Source organism: Ambystoma mexicanum, chromosome 8, assembly GCF_040938575.1.
Source record: "Ambystoma mexicanum isolate Mex_15411 chromosome 8, UKY_AmexF1_1, whole genome shotgun sequence".
Lineage (NCBI taxonomy): Eukaryota > Metazoa > Chordata > Amphibia > Caudata > Ambystomatidae > Ambystoma > Ambystoma mexicanum.
The window spans coordinates 995,078,920-995,096,444 of record NC_090929.1 but is presented as its reverse complement, the minus strand read 5'-3'; the positions used below and the strand labels follow the sequence as shown (position 1 = coordinate 995,096,444).

General features: G+C 47.0%; 1 protein-coding gene across 1 annotated transcript in view; it reads left to right on the top strand.

Annotated features, from left to right (window-relative positions):
• The window catches only part of VPS13D (vacuolar protein sorting 13 homolog D), a 3,263,180-nt gene that overhangs the window by 793,275 nt on the left and 2,452,380 nt on the right, over positions 1 to 17,525 (top strand). Inside the window, exon 23 of the mRNA XM_069610908.1 lies at positions 4,510 to 4,636. Coding sequence (XP_069467009.1) covers positions 4,510 to 4,636 — 127 coding nt within the window. The remainder of the gene's footprint in view (positions 1 to 4,509; positions 4,637 to 17,525) is intronic.

The following is a 17,525-nucleotide window of genomic DNA, read 5'->3' as shown; positions in this document are numbered from 1 at the left end:
CCCTTCAATGGGCTCCCAGATGCCAGTGGTCTCCATTCTCCTGCAGTATAACGGGCCTACTTCAGGTCGCGAACCTCCTCTGGTAGGCCTGCTGCAAGAATATAATGAGGAGAACCTTTTTGGCACCATGGCCAGAGATGACAGTTGTGACAGGCGCCTCCCTTACTGGATCGGGAGCCCACATGAGACCTTTCAATCAGCAGTCACTGGTCTCCATCGAAGTCCAGACTTCACATCAACTTTTAGTGCTGTGGGCAATCGGACTAGCGCTGATGGCCTTTCTGTCTTCGGTATGGGGAAAGAATGTCCTGATAATGACGGACAATAGAGTGGCCATGTACTATCTCAACAAGAGCGGGGTTGTAGGATCACTACCCCTGTTCAGAGAGGCACTGCAGCTCTGGTTCTGGGCACTAAGAGAAGGAATCTCTCTACTGGAGGTTCATCTGGCCGGAGATAACACAGCGGCGGATGCTCTGGGCAGGCATAGCACAATCTCCTACGAGTGGGAGTTAGCTCAGGAAGTCCTTCTAGAGATCATCGCCCTTTGGGTAACCCCTCAAGTGGATCTCTTATCAACCAGTGCCAACAGGAAGTGCGACCTATTCTGCTCCAGGGAATTTCCTCAAAGAGGAGCTCTGGGGGATGCGTTCCAGGTGGACTGGGAATTTCCACTTCTGTACACGATCCCGCCAGTCCCGTTCATTCCTCCTGTCATCAGGTGGTTACAGAAATTTGGGAAATCAATGATCCTGATTGCTCCAGATTGGGCCAGGAAAATATGTTACCGGACCTTCTAGAGATGGCCATCTGCCCTCCAATTAGTCTTCCCCAAAGAGACTTGCTCTCACAAGAGGGGGTCTCCTTCATGCAGAAATCAGCACGCCTGGTTTCTGAAAGGGTAACATACAAAGTGTGGGACTTTCCGGAAGATGTTATGGAGGTTTTGCTTTCGGCGAGAAGGCCAGCAACAAAATCTTTGTTCCGCTGCCGTTGGAACAAATTTTGCAGCTGGTGCAGGGAAAAGAGTTTTTGATCCTTTCACATGTTATACCACTACTGTATTGTCTTTTTAGCTCCATCTAGGGCCCCAGGTCTCTGCAGTATAAAAGGATACCTGGCAGCGGCGTCTATTTTCAAGTGTTTGCCGAATGAGAGTTCCTATTTCCAGGCCCTCATTGTAATTCAGTTCTTGAAGGGGCTGACAATCTTCCCCCCCCCCCCCCCCCCTGGTTCCTTTTATTGTACTGCTTCGGGATCTGAATCTAGTATTAAGACATCTAATGGGATTGCCTTTTGAAACTTTGCATTTTTGCCCTCTTAAAATGCTAACACTTAAAACTGTCTTTTTGACTGCAATAGCATCAGCCTGCGGGGTGAGGAAGCTGCAGGCTCTTTCCACCAAACCACCTTTTACAACCTTTAAAGACAAGGTGTTGTTGAGGGTACGTCCGTCATTCTTACCTGAGGTGTATCTGAATTCCACTTAGCACAAAAAATTGTTTACCTACCTTTTATCCACCACCTTACCCCTCTAAAGTGGGGGAGAGATTGCACTGTTTAGACCATAGAATGACACGTTTTTACATTTCCGGAATGGGAAAAGTTAAGCAGGATGACCAACTCTTTATATGCTACTCGGGCCATAATTTCGGGCTAGCTGTCACTTAGCAGACTATTTCACACTGGATACTCTTGTGCATTTCAGATTGCTATTCACTCGCCGGCAAAGACCTACCTCATGGCTTAAGGGCACATTCCACCCAAGGAGTGACTATTTCTTCGGTGCTTGAAAGAGGGGTGCACGTGCAAGATATCTGTAAAGCAGCAACTCGGTCATCTTTAGGCACCTTCAGTAAATACTTTTGTCTAGACTCTGTATCATGTCAGCAGGCCAGATTTGGCAAAGCTGTACTCCACAGCAGCCAACCAGTAATAATTCTCAGCACCCACCTCCTTGTACTGGCTACTTAAGGAGTGAATCGAAGATGAGGAATACGTGAGGGGACACAATCCATTGGAAGAACAAATTACTTACCCCAGTTAATGTTCTTCCGACTGGATGTTCCTCCCATCCGTTCCCTCTTGGTTACCGAGTATTTCGTGTGTTACACCTTCCTCTATTTCAGCATCTGTTTGCCCATTAAAGACGGCGAAGCATGGAGAGGAAAAACTAGAACTGAGGCAACTGTCGCCACGCGTGCTACTTATACCAGCATCAACGTCGCAGCCGAGGATGGAACAGAGGCCGTCGAAGGCCATAACTCGACGCTGCACAGTTCCCGACAATATGAAAAAAAATTCCAAAGCAAGCTGCAAGCAGACTTGGGAGTATCTAACATGAGGAATACGTGGGAGGAACATCCAGTCGAAAGAACATTTTCCAGGGGTAAGTGATTTGTTCTTATGGCTTCAAAATAGCCCTAAACAAATCTATAGCTTCACTCCTAAGGCACTCTTCTGTAGCAGTTCTGAATGTGTTAGCCAGGTCACAGATAAAGACTAGTCCTGGGCCATTCGCTACCTCTGGGCTCATATTACAAAGGATTTGTGTGTTCTGTAAGAGGCTAACTATTCAGCCCTATGGTCAAGGCTCCTGGATGATTTGCATCACTGGGGGAAGCTCATCTTATCTTGGGGGCGGGGGGGGGAGATTGATACAACTATCAAGATGAATTTGCTCCATAGGTTGTTATTCTTGTTTAAAATGTTGCTGGTTGTGATCCCACCGGCCTTCTTTGAGGAGGTTAGGAGGACATTGAGCAAATGTTTGTGGCAGAGAAAGAGTGCAAGGGTAGCCTTCAGTACTCTGGCTCTCAGGAAGGGTAAGGAAGGGTGGGGGGTGCAGATCTCCCCCATATGGTAAATTATTATAGGGCATCAAAAATAAGTCTTAGTGGATCACATCTGGAATAATGAGTAAAAGTAATGGGTGGTGTTAGAAAGTGTGATGTTAAAAACAGTGACTGGGGGGAATGGTTGTGGGTGCCTACTGCAAGGATTCCGAAGAAGATACGAGCCATCGGTCTTGCAAGTGATTTGGCCGATTTGGAAGGAGCAAAGGGACACGAGAGGACTTGCGACTTGGCTATCGCCCCATAGGTGCATCTGGCACCACCGTTAAGGGATTTGATCCCCTGAACCACTGAGAGTTCAACAATGATATGAAAGGTGAATGGTGAGAGCAGGCAAACTGTGTATAGATGGGACGTTTATGGACATAGATCAGCTTCAGATGGTTTTGGGCCCTTTTTTCCCATTTATGTATTTGCAGCTAATAGGAGTATTGATAGATCCTATGTAGGCGCAAAATCTAGATAGGCCGCTGACCGGCTTTGAACAGGTGCTGGATGAGCAGGTCAACACAAAAGGGTTGGTGCCTAACATGTGTAGGGTGCTGGTGGGGGTGTGTGACACAAGGATGAGTACAAAGAGAAAGCAATGGGGAGGGAATTGGGTGACATAGAATGGGAATGGCTATACTGTGGTGTACGAAAGGCCTCGATATCTATGCAGTACAAAATGCATAATTTATCGGTTACTCAATAGGTGGCAATATGCTAACAGGCACTTGCACAAATGATGTGTGCATGGGTGACTCCAGCCTGCTGGCAGGGTTTCGGAGAGATGGAGTCTTATTGGCAAATGTGGTGGAGTCACTCAGCGGTACAATCATACTCAGGGGTTTTGTTGGATAAAGGAGGTGGACTGTTTGGAGCAGCCCATGGCACCGTTGTTGGTACTTTTGGGAATAGAGGAAGATGGGGACCATTTGAGAGTTAAATCGCATATGCCACGAAACCGATTGTTGGCAGCGAGAGCATGCCTCACCATACATTGGAAAAGGGCCCATCTGCCCACATATAAGGAATCAGTGGGAAAAGTCAAAGAGATCTACGAGATGGAAACTCTAACTACCTTGCTACAAGAACATCCAAAGTCCTTAGATTTAGATTGTTTGGCTTTCCTTGAAAAGCATATTGGAGAGGATAGGGACAGGAACGTTTTTAGTGAGGGGGGCACGGACAACGCATCTTGAAACTTTGGAGTGATGTTCATGTTGATTTTTTTCTTTTGGGAGGGGCAGGTAGGAGGGAAGGGACAGGGATCTTGGGAACTGTGTCGTAATAGTATTGTCCACCTGGGTAGTGATGTCCTTTTACTGTTTGACTGCCGATGTCTCTTGGGGTATTACCACTCTCCTGTTGGTAGCTGTTGGTATTATGGTGGGATTATCATTGTAAATATTCAATAAAAAGATGTTTTTTTAAATAAAATCTGCAAGAGAGCACAGTTTATTACAGGGGCCGATCTGGTGCTCTTTACTCCTTCAGTTGATAAACCAAGAGAAGGTTGTTTTAGGTCAGTCAATTTTCAATGAATATTAGTTAGAAAAAGTGTATTGAATGAGCGTTTAGCTCCGCGATCATAGTTCTGAAATGTTTATTATTGACATTTACTTCCTTTTAGATACTATAGTATGACATATCTTATGTCTTTGTTTTTCAGATGGGGATTTAGCTTTGCAGGGGAGCATTGGAAGCTTGTCGCTAAGTGACTTGACGGTTCATGGAGAGTTTTACAGGGAACGCTTTACTACAAGTGGTGAAGAGGCGCTCATATTTCAGATCTTTAAGTAAGCACATGTCTTTGTCTAACTGTAATTGATCCAATGATGGTCTCTAAAATCACATGTGTAAATATACTTTAACCATGTTCAGTTACACATGCCAGGGTTTGGCTGGGACATAAAAAGTGGCTCACAATTGGCATTTCTTTACTTTTCATGAAAAACTGATTACTACTTGGGAATATGTTTTGGTAAATATTTACGGAAGTAGTGTATTTTAAAGCACATTTATCCAGTAATGTTGGTCAAAACTCCAAGGTGCACAGTGACTTCAAGGTGGCCCGTTTTGTCATGAAAACTGCCCCATACTAATAACAGCCCTGCAGGCATTGCTCTATTGGCCATTCCAAGCCTGAAACACACCATAAACTCCACTAACATTCAGAGAGGTTACCCCTCAACAAAAGCTGTTTGATAGACACATTTTCTGAAGGTAGACCTCTCCAAACAAATGCTCAGAATTTACCAGATTGTATAAGCCCTCCAATGTAATAAACTCTCCTGCAGGATTCTTTGTGTATTGTAGCTTACACAGCATATACGAAAAACATAAGAAGGTGGCGGCTCGCATACAAGGCACATTTGTACAGAGGCCTTGACAGTTCCAGAGTTCATAAATCTGCAGGTCAAAGCTTCCACTTCCCCTGGAAGAGCAGTTGCCACTGAGAAAATGCAAGGGTTTGAGGTTTATTTGTGGGGGAGGCTGGTTTTACTTTTGGCTTTAGAGGGTAATAAATGCACCACTTTGCTAAATTTACATAGCTAAAATGTTTGTAGAGCAGCATTTGTGGATATTGAGTGTAAGCGGGCCAATTTTCAACTTGAAGTATATTTCGTGTTTTAAATGGAGCCTGAATTTGGCTCATTGACTTTTTCAAAACAAATAAAATGTGCAGTCTGTGGTCAGGGCAACTTTCAACTTGCTTGCACTTTACTATAATTCAAGGAGCTTGGCTTATCTATTTTCACTTGATTTAATTAAAATGCAAATCTCCTATCTCAACAAATATATGTCGCAAAGGAGTCCACAGAACACACAAACACTTTGTTCCTGTTGCACTGATTTAATAAGAAAGCTTGGGGGAATGCCTGCCCGGGGCGGTTATAACCACAAATTATGTTTTAAGGGCATGAGCAGTGGTAGGATGGGTCTCATCTTGTATCCTTCCTGCTATAGAGGGATGTATGGTCCTGAGATCACAAGTATATGCTTTTATCTTGAAAAAGTCATCACACCAAATACAGTCTCCCGGAAATCACTCACAGTCTCAGGGAGTTAATGTCTGGGATGCTAGCCAGTGTTGATTCCTTGATCATGTCACCTCCTGGTAAAGCAAGATGGTGTCTGGTGATGATGATTGGGCTCCTCATGTATCTGGTAGTCTCCTTGGTGAGCTAGGTGAGTTGTTCCCCCATTCCGCCTTCATGGACTCTCCTGTGCACTTGCCCACTTGGACAACTCTGGTAGGTCCTATTTCCCCTTAAGTGCGTATTTCCAGATAGTGTTCCCCACTACATGGGTGCTTACTATGGTGTTCCTGGGGTTAAGCAAATGGAATGGCACTCTATCACTCAGTCTTATCTCAACCTCTACCCGGCCTTTCTGATCTCTTTTTTAGTTTGGAGATTTAGTGCCCCGCTCGCTATGTCATATTTAAGGGACATACTACCCCTAACTAGCTTGAGCAATTTTAGGTGATATAACAATGTGGCTTCTTTACCACTGTTGTTCCCTGGAACATAACCACTTTTCGGTAACTGGCTCTTGTTCCAGGTTGACTCTTCTGGTCTAACCACCACAGCGTTTGCCCACTCACTCCTACTTTTGCTACTCCCCTCCTCTCACTACTCTGCAACATCAGCCTCACCCGTACATAGTTCCAGAATTTCAGCCTACTTGTATATTGTGGATAACAGGATGATTGGGTAAGTAAGGGCTAGAGAAACCCTAGCGCCATTGTCCTACCACTTCCCCTTGTGAGTGTTCCCTCCCACTCTTTGGACCTCATTACGAGTTTGGCGATAATTTGGTGCTAAATCTGCTGAATATCCACTAAAAACATTTTCCGTTAACACCATTTGGTCCTGTGGGATTACATGTGTTGGTAGGATGGTGTATTTACCTATTTGTGGAGTCCATAGGATTCCATGTGGACTTTGGCTGTAATTCTGCCTATTTTTGGCAGTACTGTGGTAACTTTTCCTCCAGATTTTTGTTGGAGGTAAATCTACCACAATACCCCAAACCTCTAGAATGGGGTGCAGTAAAGTGGCAGTAACATAATTACCACCAGTTTATCACCACTTTTTCCCGCACTGCGTACTTGTAATGAGGCCCTTTAACTTTAGGTGAGAAAATGTGTGTAATTGGAGTCCAAACACTGCATGGGTTCACCATACTAAAGGCAGGCAGTGGAATCATGATAGTGTCTTGCGTAAATATTCTACCTGTAGTCGTCTTGGGCATATAGCTGAACCTGTGCAGATAGTTGATTGGCTGGTTGCAATTGCACAGTGTGTGAGCGCCGGATTCCTGTCTCTTCTTCCGAGACATTCTTCACGATCCATGGTCTTTGGCTCTCAGACTTGTGTCAAGCTGAGATTCATGCTCTGCACATGGACCCTCAGACTGAGTTCAGATTACTCCTGGGTGACTGTTTCTTCACCTGGTTGCCTGTAAGCCGCTTTGTGTATGTGTCATTAAGACTTCTACCCCGGATATGTAATCCTGGTCAGATATATTTAGGAGGCGCACATTTCCTTTCACTCACTTGGGGGAAGACACCATTTACCTCCTACGAGTTGTATCATGGAGAGTCATGCTCATCCTAGCCCCAACATCCTTCAGCCTCCCTCGCTGGCGTGGGCAAGAGCATTCATCACATAAGACATAAAAAGATTCATGTTAAACAGGATCTTTAGAGAGTCACACACTTTATATACTTCCCCATCATCCGACTGCGAATCCTGATACAGTAATACAGCTGTCCTAAACCAAAACTAAAATGAATAGCCTATTTACTTCATTTTGTATCGTTTTCTGCCTGACCAATAAGGTGTGTAGGCTTAAGAGGTCATTTTTAGATTCCTATGCTACGTCGTGTTGTCTGTAGTCATCCACTAATCTTGATATTTTTCTCTGACTAAAACGCTTTTGCTGAAGTTTATTCAATGAAAGCAGCTTCCACCCTGAAGCAGAGGAACACATTGCGGTGACTTGTACATGTCTTGTTTGCTGCCTCATCTTGAAATAGTCTAAAGGTGTGGAAGGAAGGAGTGGGACTAATGACCCACCCAGCTTTAAGAAATTCTTATTTCAGGATTGTCAAAAATGCCTCCAGAGGAGTGTCTGTCTTAGAGATTTCCACATGCTGTTTTTTTGCCTCTATCCATAGCATGTTCATGATGAATGCTTCATTTTAATGTATTCCGGCAAGACTTTTTGATACATGATACATCTCCTACTTTCAGTGGTCAGGATGAGAAGAGGGGTAAAGGTATAAGCCTAACCTGTGGACAGGCAAGCCTTTCCTACATACCACTGCTTTGTCTCAATTGGCAAGGAGTTCCAAGGTTCAAACTATCACCAGCAAAATATATATCGTCTCCCCTCACCTCCTTCATCAATGAGTGCTCGGTTGATGGAAGCTCAGTCGACAATGCCAGGAAGAACCCTCTAATGCACTGTTATGGGCATTTACATCATCAATTAACAATGAGCAGAACACAAGATGTCAACTGTTTGCCAACAGATACCACCAACCGACCATAGGGGAAGCAATTTTGATTACTTAGTGGCACAGATTCCTCTACACGTTTCTGCTGATCCCCTTAAAATGTAGAGTGCTGGCCAGACAGAATTGCAAACCATACTCCTTTCTACTAATGGCTTCAGCACAACCCAGACACATCTGGATTTCAGACCATTTGTGACTATTGTCCAAGAACACAGTCCAGCTGAAAGGTCATCTGTTGACCGGGGTAGGGGCCCGATATAGCACCATAACCCCCAGTGATTAGCCTTGATTCCTAAAAGGGTGAGATTGTACAACTGGAGGACAATATGTCAAACCTAATGGATAATGGATTTCGTCCTCCCACAGGTTCCTCGTCTTTGATATTCTATCTCTAGCACTGGCTGTCCTTGCTGTCCTTGGAAACACTTTCACCAGCAGGGGCTGCAGCACATCTCCACTTTGGCATCGCCTGGTACACACCAGACCTGGGATTGTTGCATATATAAATGTCTGAGGCTTGATCTGCTTAGAATTGCATGCTATGCATAGGCCGACATCTAGTGGTAGTCGCAGAGTATTGCAAGACTTGGTTTCGAAATTCGAAAAGGGACACCGACTGGACTTGTTTGTAATACTATTCCTTGTGTGACGTTTATTGTACCCATGGTCCTTCACGGGTCGAGGCCCCTCAGATTGTTTTTTTCCGGCATTGTAGTTGGTCGCTATTTGCAGCGTTTCCTGGCTAACACCATTTGTTATAAAAAGTTATAAAATTACAATAGCAGTTCAACTATTCGTTCGGCCATTGTTTCGATGACCATTCTTCAGCAGCTTTCGGCAGACTGCTCCAGCTACAACCTTCGACAGGAGATCTTCGACTTTCGACGACTGTTGGCTTCGGCCTACCCCACGCCTTCACCATGCCCCAGCCTGTTACAGTGGGGAGAACGGGGGGGGTAGCCATTTACACTTTTGTATTTAGAGGATGTATTTAAATTTTACTCCACTTTCCTTTAATCGTCGAACTGCCTCTTACATAAAAAATGGAAAATGCACCTTTTTAAATTTTGCTAGTCATGTAACCGTAAATATCCCAGGAAGGACATGCACTGTATGTTTAATCATGGTGTCCCTAGAAACCACGCAGAGAAACACTGTAAATTGTGTAAACTCTTCAAACCAAAAACTTTGAAGGACCGCCGCACTAAACGTTGGGCTGCCCATGGCATGCAGGCCAAGGCGTCCATTAATGAAGCTGGCGTCGAAGAGTTTGACGTTAAGGCAGCTACAGCGCACATAGTGACGCCAAAGACTATCGGGTTCTGCTGGGTCCCAAGTGCTAGTCCCCGCTTCCAGTAAGCAGGCCAGCGGCCCTGTGATTGAAACCACTCGTGGCGACAAGTGCACCCATCACACTAAGCACACAACCCCTAGCCATACCCTACTGCATCGTCTGACATACACAGCCACGCAGTGTCAAAAGAAATTGTGGAAACCCTTTCTACGTCCTAAGCGTTCTTTATCCTCTGGGTCCTCGTAGTTGCGATCACCGCATGACAAGATTACTAAACATATGCTTAGTAAATCCAATACCGACACCGCTCCTAAAAGTATTTCCTTTCGCCTTGCCAAAAAAAAAGTGCCAAAATCATAACACTCGACGCAAGGTCACAGTATGTCGAAAATGCAACATCTGTGTTTAAAAAGACACACTTGTCAATCTTTAGAGATTTTAAGCCCCATAGATATGCAGTGGAAGGACACAAATTATACACCTTCCAACACTACTTTAACAGAGGTTTTAAATCAGGGAAAGCATGCCTCTTACCCAGAGCCTTTACATTTAGGCAGAAATCCTTCCGAGCCCGCTTATCCAGTTTCCAAATCCACTGAGTGCACTAGGGAGACATTTGAAAGAACCATGAAATAAATGTCCTGCTTTGAGAACTTCATGGACAGACACCCTGACCAGTATTAAGACCCACAGGGCGGCGGGGGACCTCCTACTAAAACAGAGGTTAGACACATCAAACCCCCAACCACCTCTTCCACTCATGTTACACCAATTCATGCTCAAGACACATCAGACAATTTATACATCATTGATCCTCCAAAACAGGGTGATGAATATTCTCTGGGTGACCAATTCACCAAGGACCAATATTATGATGACGATGACCAGACATCTATATCTGACCATCTCTTGAAACCAGGACCAACCAATCACTGATTCCCCTAGAGACAATTGGCTGCACTATAATGGGCTGCTAATTAAAGCAGCCCAACATTTTAAAATCGACACTCAAGAAGCCCTGCTGGTTACATATTTCGTGGATGCAATTTTAGGGGATAAAAAGTCACACAGTTCATTCCTTTGCTCCAGTCAATGCAAAGGCGTATTCAACCTTCTTTACTTAATCCAACATTAACCAGAGCCGTTAATCCCAGAATTGAGAACATTTTTAAACCTGCTCCAACAGATCCCCTCTACATTAGGGGACAATACAAACCGGATTCCTTGGTTGTAACAACCACAAGGAAAAGGGCAGGTACCACACTAGCACCCGCAGATGCACCCCTTGACATGGAAATTAAACAAATGGCAGGAAGGTGGCAACATCAGCAGCATACCAAGCACACATTGCCAACAGTACAACCATATTGGCAAATTATAATTGCCATCTATGGGACACAGTACAACAACTAGACACAGTTCCTGAACCTTCAAAATCCCAAATTTTAAGGCCAGTCTCTGATGGTAAGGAGGTTGCCAGCTATAATCTCAAAAACAATGTGGATGCAGCAGACGATGCTGGCCACATCATTGCGGAAGGGACACTTTTTTTAAACGCCACGCTCTGCACATCAATTAGGTTTCAAGTTAGAAACACATGCTACCTTGTCGAACATGCCCATTGAGCCCAATGTTCTGTTTGGTAAAGCTGCCGATGATGCACTAAAGAGTGCAAAAGAAGAACATGAAACTCTAAAGTCATTGGGTCAGATCACCAGCAAACACTAACTCCACATCCCGTCCCTTTGCTCCATATGTATGGGCATCCCTCGCTAAGAACGGGAGATGGAACCTTTTTCACCAGAAAAATCAACTTCCCCTTTAAATTTAGATGCACGCAGGGGTGCTGCTCTGGGAGCATGCACTCCCCTGACTTTGCCCACCGGCGCCACTCGCCTTTTCTGCGTCGATGGGAACGGATCTCTTTCACCAGCGCTCCTGGTTAGGCCTCTGGCCTAGTAATTCCACACGACATTCCCCTGAGAAGTACTTTTGTCTTTTTTTGTTGTCTTTTTTTGTCGTCTTTATTCAGATACCTCTGTCCTCTGGCGCCACGCTCCTCCCTGGCGCATGTCGACGTCCGCAGGCTTCAGCAGGTGTTAAACTTGTAAGGGGCTCTTCCCTACGTCCCATGTTCTTTGCCACTGTTGCCTCTGCCCGACCACGGCTGGGAGAGTTGTACAGCGTGTGACATCCTCACAAGAACAGGCTAGCTCAGTGGGGGGAGCTCTTCAGAAGGTCGCCTCCAGAGGACTTGAAGGAATTTGTCAGGCACAAGTCCAGGCCCAAGGTAGGGGCACTATTTTCATCCGCCCCCCCCGCAAGGGCGACTCCTTCCCCAGGAAGGGCATGAGCGGGATGGACCTTTCAGGTCCTAGCACCAGCACAGGTACCTAGGCTGCTTCAGATACCGGCCGCCAGGCCGAGGGGTAGCAAGATCCTACTGTTGAGGTCGCTAAGGGACCTCAAGGTACTTTTACTGTGTTTTCGCCCGAGGGGCTGCGCCCTAGTACCGGACAGATGTCTGAGGGGGACGCCTGTGCTCAGCACTACCGGCGACATAGCCAAGGGCACTCCACCTACCAGGCCACGTCCTGAGGTGCAGGTTAGGCCTTAACCTCCACCGCCAAGAGTCCAGGAAGAGGCAGGGTCCAGCGTGGCAAGCAACAAGTCTCAGGCATGTGGCATGCAGCTCGACAAAGTGGCCGCCGGGCCAGACAAAATGGGGACTCGTCAGACACTATCCCCCTTCGGGGAGCAGGTAGGGGAACAAGTTTCCAGGTGGGATTAGTCTTCGCTGGGCATGTGGCCTACGGCATACCCTTCTGCGTCAAAGGGCAGATACATACCACATACAGCAAGGCAGAGTGTGCCCCGGTCTCAGCACCCCCAGGCCCTCCATCCATGGCCGTGCCAACAAACGCTCCACCGGCCTGCAAAGTTCATGATGCTTATGAGGTCTCCACAGATGGGGGTCATCCTCAGCTCAGGGATGTGATCAGGGACATGCTCCCTCCGATCTTGGCGCTTGCACCCACGGCTACTCCGCCCTTGGTTCCAGCACCTCCGGTTCCTATACAGCCCCAGCTACCCACACCAGTTCCCGCTACACCAGCCACTGTGCCTCCAGTAGCCCTGGCAGCTCCCTATCAGCCGCCGGCTCCTGTCAGTACGCCACAACCCTCTGCACCCTAAACTCCTCCGGCTGCACCTGACCAACAGGACACATTGGTAGACACCGATGAGGAGGAGGACCCTGACGCACCTTTGTCAGCCAAGGCATTTCATGAACGGCTCGCAGGTCTAGTCAAATATTTGGGGCTTCCACAGCCTGAGGTTGAAAAACCATAGGCCGGGGTCTTGGCGGAGGTCCTTACTCTATGCCCCACGGCTAAAACTTTATTTAGCGCAGCCTACCAACAGGCGCCTCGACGCCAAGTACAGGCAGATGGAGGGGGATCCACTCTTGCTGTCGGCACATGCTCAGCCACACTCCTCCTTGATGGCTGCGGCCTTAATCTACTCTAAGCCACAATCATCCTCAGCTACCTCTGTCTCGGCACTCCTGGATAAGGAGGAAAAAATCTTGGAAGCATACGGAAAGAAGATTTATTCCGACGCTTCACTGCTTCCTCGTCAGTCCAATGCAGACGTTATGCTTGCTGCGGTCAATAAGAAACTTTGGCAGGAAATAGCTGACTTCCTTCCGGGAACTTCTGGTACAGAGTCAAGCGCTCTTCAAAGCGGGGCTGGCGGGAAGCCAAAATTGTAGCGCAGGACATAATGGAGTCCACAGTGGCTCACATAGACACATCTGGTTGTGCCATCTGCATCGTTACGGACATGAGAACAACAGCCTGGCTATGGCATATTGGACCTTCCATTCGAGGGTGGAAATCATTTTCACTCCACCACCAATGAGGAACTTGATAAGAAGAGAAACAGTTCCCAGACTGCCAAATCCTCATCTGTCCTCACAAAGTCCACCCCTAAAGCCGACAGCCAGACTCACCAGCGTTCTGACAAAGCCTGATGCCTGCGGGCTACGGCACGGTAGAAATAAATAAATACAAATAAAATAAATATAGGGCCGGTCCTTTGGAGGTTTCCGAGGCTTCCAGGAAAGACGGTCCAGGCAGCTGGACCGATCGTCTAGCCAACACCGATGCAATCAGCACAAGGCGCGGCACAAGGGTTTTTTCCAGTCCCCCTCCTCGGCCCCAGCCTCAGAAGGAAAAAAGGCATGACACGCTCATCCGGATCCACATGTCTCTGGTGAGGTGCAGGCTTGACCTTCACTCTCAATTCTGGCGTGCAAGGTTCACGGACCCCTGGATCCTGTCAGTAGTGTCCACGGGCTTCCGCCTACCACTACCTCCTTTTCCTCTCTCCTCCCCTCTGCTCCCACAGATTGGGACAGCAACTCTGTTGGCAGAAATGTTCTCTCCGATAGAGAGCCACGCAGTGGAAGAAGTCCCAGCCTCCCAGCGGGGTTTGATCTTCTATTTTCAGATTTTCGCCATAAACGAGAACCACCAGGCGGGCCTGAGAGTTGTGTTGGACCTGTCCACCCGACACCTTTCCCTTCCTCCTTCAAATGTTTAAGATGGTTTGCCCCAGCGCTTATTGCGGAAACATTGTGCATGGGAGACTGGATGTGCTCCCTGGATCTGAAGGATGCATATTTAGACGTCCCTTTCTGGCAGCCCCACCAGTCCTTTCTGAGGTTCAGGATCATGGGTTTCCATTTCCAATACAAGGTTCTACCCTTTGGCCTCAATTCAGCTCCCAGGGTCTTTACAAGACTTATGAACGCAGTGGCAGCCCTCCTCATGGCTCAAGGTCACCACGTCTACCCATACCTCGAAGACTGGCTGGTCAGAGCAAGGTTTTCGGAGGCATTACGCCACACCGCCTCCGCCCTCATGAATACTCTACACGAGTTGGGATTCTCTATCAATCTCAAGAAGTCACAGCTGCAGCCTACACAGAATCTAACGTGTCTGGGCCTCATCTGGGATACAAGCTCCGAGAGAGTTTTCCCCTCGGAGGACAAGATGACAGCCATCAAGAAGGCCATGGGGCATTTCCTCAGCAGAGCAGTGACCTCGGCATCGTAGTACCAACACCTCTTTGGTATCATGGCTGCATGTCTCCTAGCAGTGCCGTACACTAGGCTCAAAATGAGATGATTACAGCTGCACTTTCCAGGAGAGGGGTTCTCGGGCGGAACTGGTCAGCATTCCACATTATGGAATGGATGGATGGAATGGATTGATGGAATGGATAGATGGAATGGATGGATGGAACACTTGCTATGCACACACACTGTGAGAGGTAGCCGTGATCGTTGGACAGTCGGAGGGCTGCCCACGTTCCGGCCCATCCCACTAGTGTTTTGTGCGTACAGTATCTGCCCAGCATTATACTATCTACAAATTGGACATTCTTGGTGAGATTTATTTCAAGCAATGATCACATAAATATCCGTGACCGTGCCTTTTCAACGTGAGACATGAAACCCGAAAGGGCACGTGACATCCACAATTAAAAAAGATCTACGCATCTTTATTTTTATACCATCTCAGTCATCACAATTACTATGTATAATTTAAGAAGTACCTTAATGAAAGATGACTTGAGAGCACCGGAACTGAGACTTGCAAATCAATTTATTCAGATTAGCCCAGCCACTCAATACAGCAGTCAGAGTTTACCAAGCCCAGACTCCCCTATTGAAAGTGTCAACCTTATTGTAGACTTCAATGAACCTTACATACAAGAAATGTCTCCAATTCCCAGACAATTGATCAAATAAATTGCTACTGAGAATTTAGAATAAACCATCTCAACTACCATGAAAAAGAGAATCTTTAACCTAGCTGGAAGTAGATGTCTGACTAGGCATCTCAACACTTTAAATAACTCACCATGTGAAATCGGACCATTCCTGTAACGCTCACCTGATTCCCGTAGAGGCGCCGGTCTTGACTGGGCGTATACCGTATCTTCAAAGGTGATGTGTAACACACGGCTGGCTCTTTGGGCTGGACCTCTGTGCACTGTATGTCTGACTCGAAGGGTAAGATGTCTTAGGTAAGTGAACGCTGTGCTCTCCATCTGCCTCGGGGCAGGGTGCTGTAACCAGTTTCTTCACTGGATAAGGGGAGCAGGCTTCTTGACTTCAGAGGACTGCTGTCCGTCGTTTACTGCACGAACGGTAAGTTTCGAGTAATTCTAATGTCTTTAAAGTCTTTAGTAATGATGTCTCTTGTTTTGCAGGGTTCCGGCGATGGCGGATGACGGGCTGAAGTGAGTTGAAGATGGAGCCCGTGTGATGAATAGAAGCGCCTGGAAGCATGTAAGTAAGCGCTTGTTGCCTGCTTCACGATGCGCTCTAACTGTCTTTTTATTTTGCAGGTACAAGTTCGGAGCGGCTGCAGGGTGCCGGAATACCCACTGGGTTAGATGTGGAAAGGAGTAATGGCACGTGAGTATTAAAGTTCCCCAATGTCTTTAAACGCACCTTGTTTTGTCTTTCAGATGCGGGATGCAGCGCCGAAGGCCTCCGGAGCGTGCGAAGAGTTGGTAAGCTTTTGTCTTTCAGATGCCGGAATGCAGTGTGAAGACCTCCGGAGCGCACGAAGAGTAGGTAAGCCTTTGTCTTTCAGATGCCAGAATGCAGCGCGAGGCGTTGGTGACAGCCGATGGACCAGGTAAGTGAAGAGCTGTCACTGAAGACCGTAATGCTAACCTGTTCTTTCTTGTCTTTATAGGTGTTGCTGAAGACTGGATTCAGGATGGTAAGCCTTTTTCCTTAGGCCCAGGATCAGATGCAGAAGACACGATGAGCGTTCTGCTGCAGAGGATGCAGAATAACGCAAAGCAAGATTCATCCAGCGGGTGTGGTTTAAATAGCCTCCTGTAGTGCTTAGGTGTCTCCTTCCACAGCCACGCCTAGGTAAGAAAAGAGTTCCTGCTTTCCAGAAGAGTTCCAGTGTTCTGAATCTAGGGAGTGGCTCCTGCCCCACCCAACAGGAAAAGTAGTTCCAAACAGAAGAGGATCAGAGGCTCAACTGGCAGGCAAGTAAGCAGCATGGTCTGCTGCAGGTAAGTCCACCCAAGCATTATGAGCCCGGCGCTTCCAGCGCTGGGACTGGGCATATTTATGAGCCTGGTGCCACTGGCGCCAGGACTGGGTCCAAAAGGTCCCAATTGGGACTGGTTGGCACTTGGAACCTGGGTTATGGATCTGCTTCCAAGGGAGTTGGGAAAACCCTGACCTTTTGGAAGCAGAGATCATGACAGTACCCCCCTCAAGGCCCCTCCCAAACCGGGCTTCTCCGGGGGTTTTGGCTTGTCGGGAAATGTTCGGTGAAATCTTTTGATTAGGCGAGGAGCGTGGACATATTCAGCAGGTTCCCAGGATCTCTCTTGGGGGCCGTAGCCTTTCCAGTCAATTAGGTAAAATAGTTTAGATTTGGAGATCTTGGAGTCCAGAATGCTTTTGACTTCAAACTCGAGTTCTCCATCAACTAGGATAGGTTTTGGAGATTTAGTTAGTCGGGTTTGAGGTTGCACGGGTTTTAATAGAGAGACGTGGAAGACCGGATGTATCTTCATGTGCGGGGGCAAGTCCAACTTGACCGCTACTGGGTTTACTATGGTAGTGATGGAATAGGGACCAAGGTATCTTGGGTTGAATGTGCGTGGCCCTTTTAGAGGTAGATATTTGGTGGATAACCAGACTTGATCCCCTACTTGATATTGAGGGGCTTCCTTCCGATGTTGATCTGCTCCTTTCTTGTATTGTTCTTTAGCCCTTTGAAGGTGAGAAACAGCTTCCTTAAAGGCTTGGGTGATT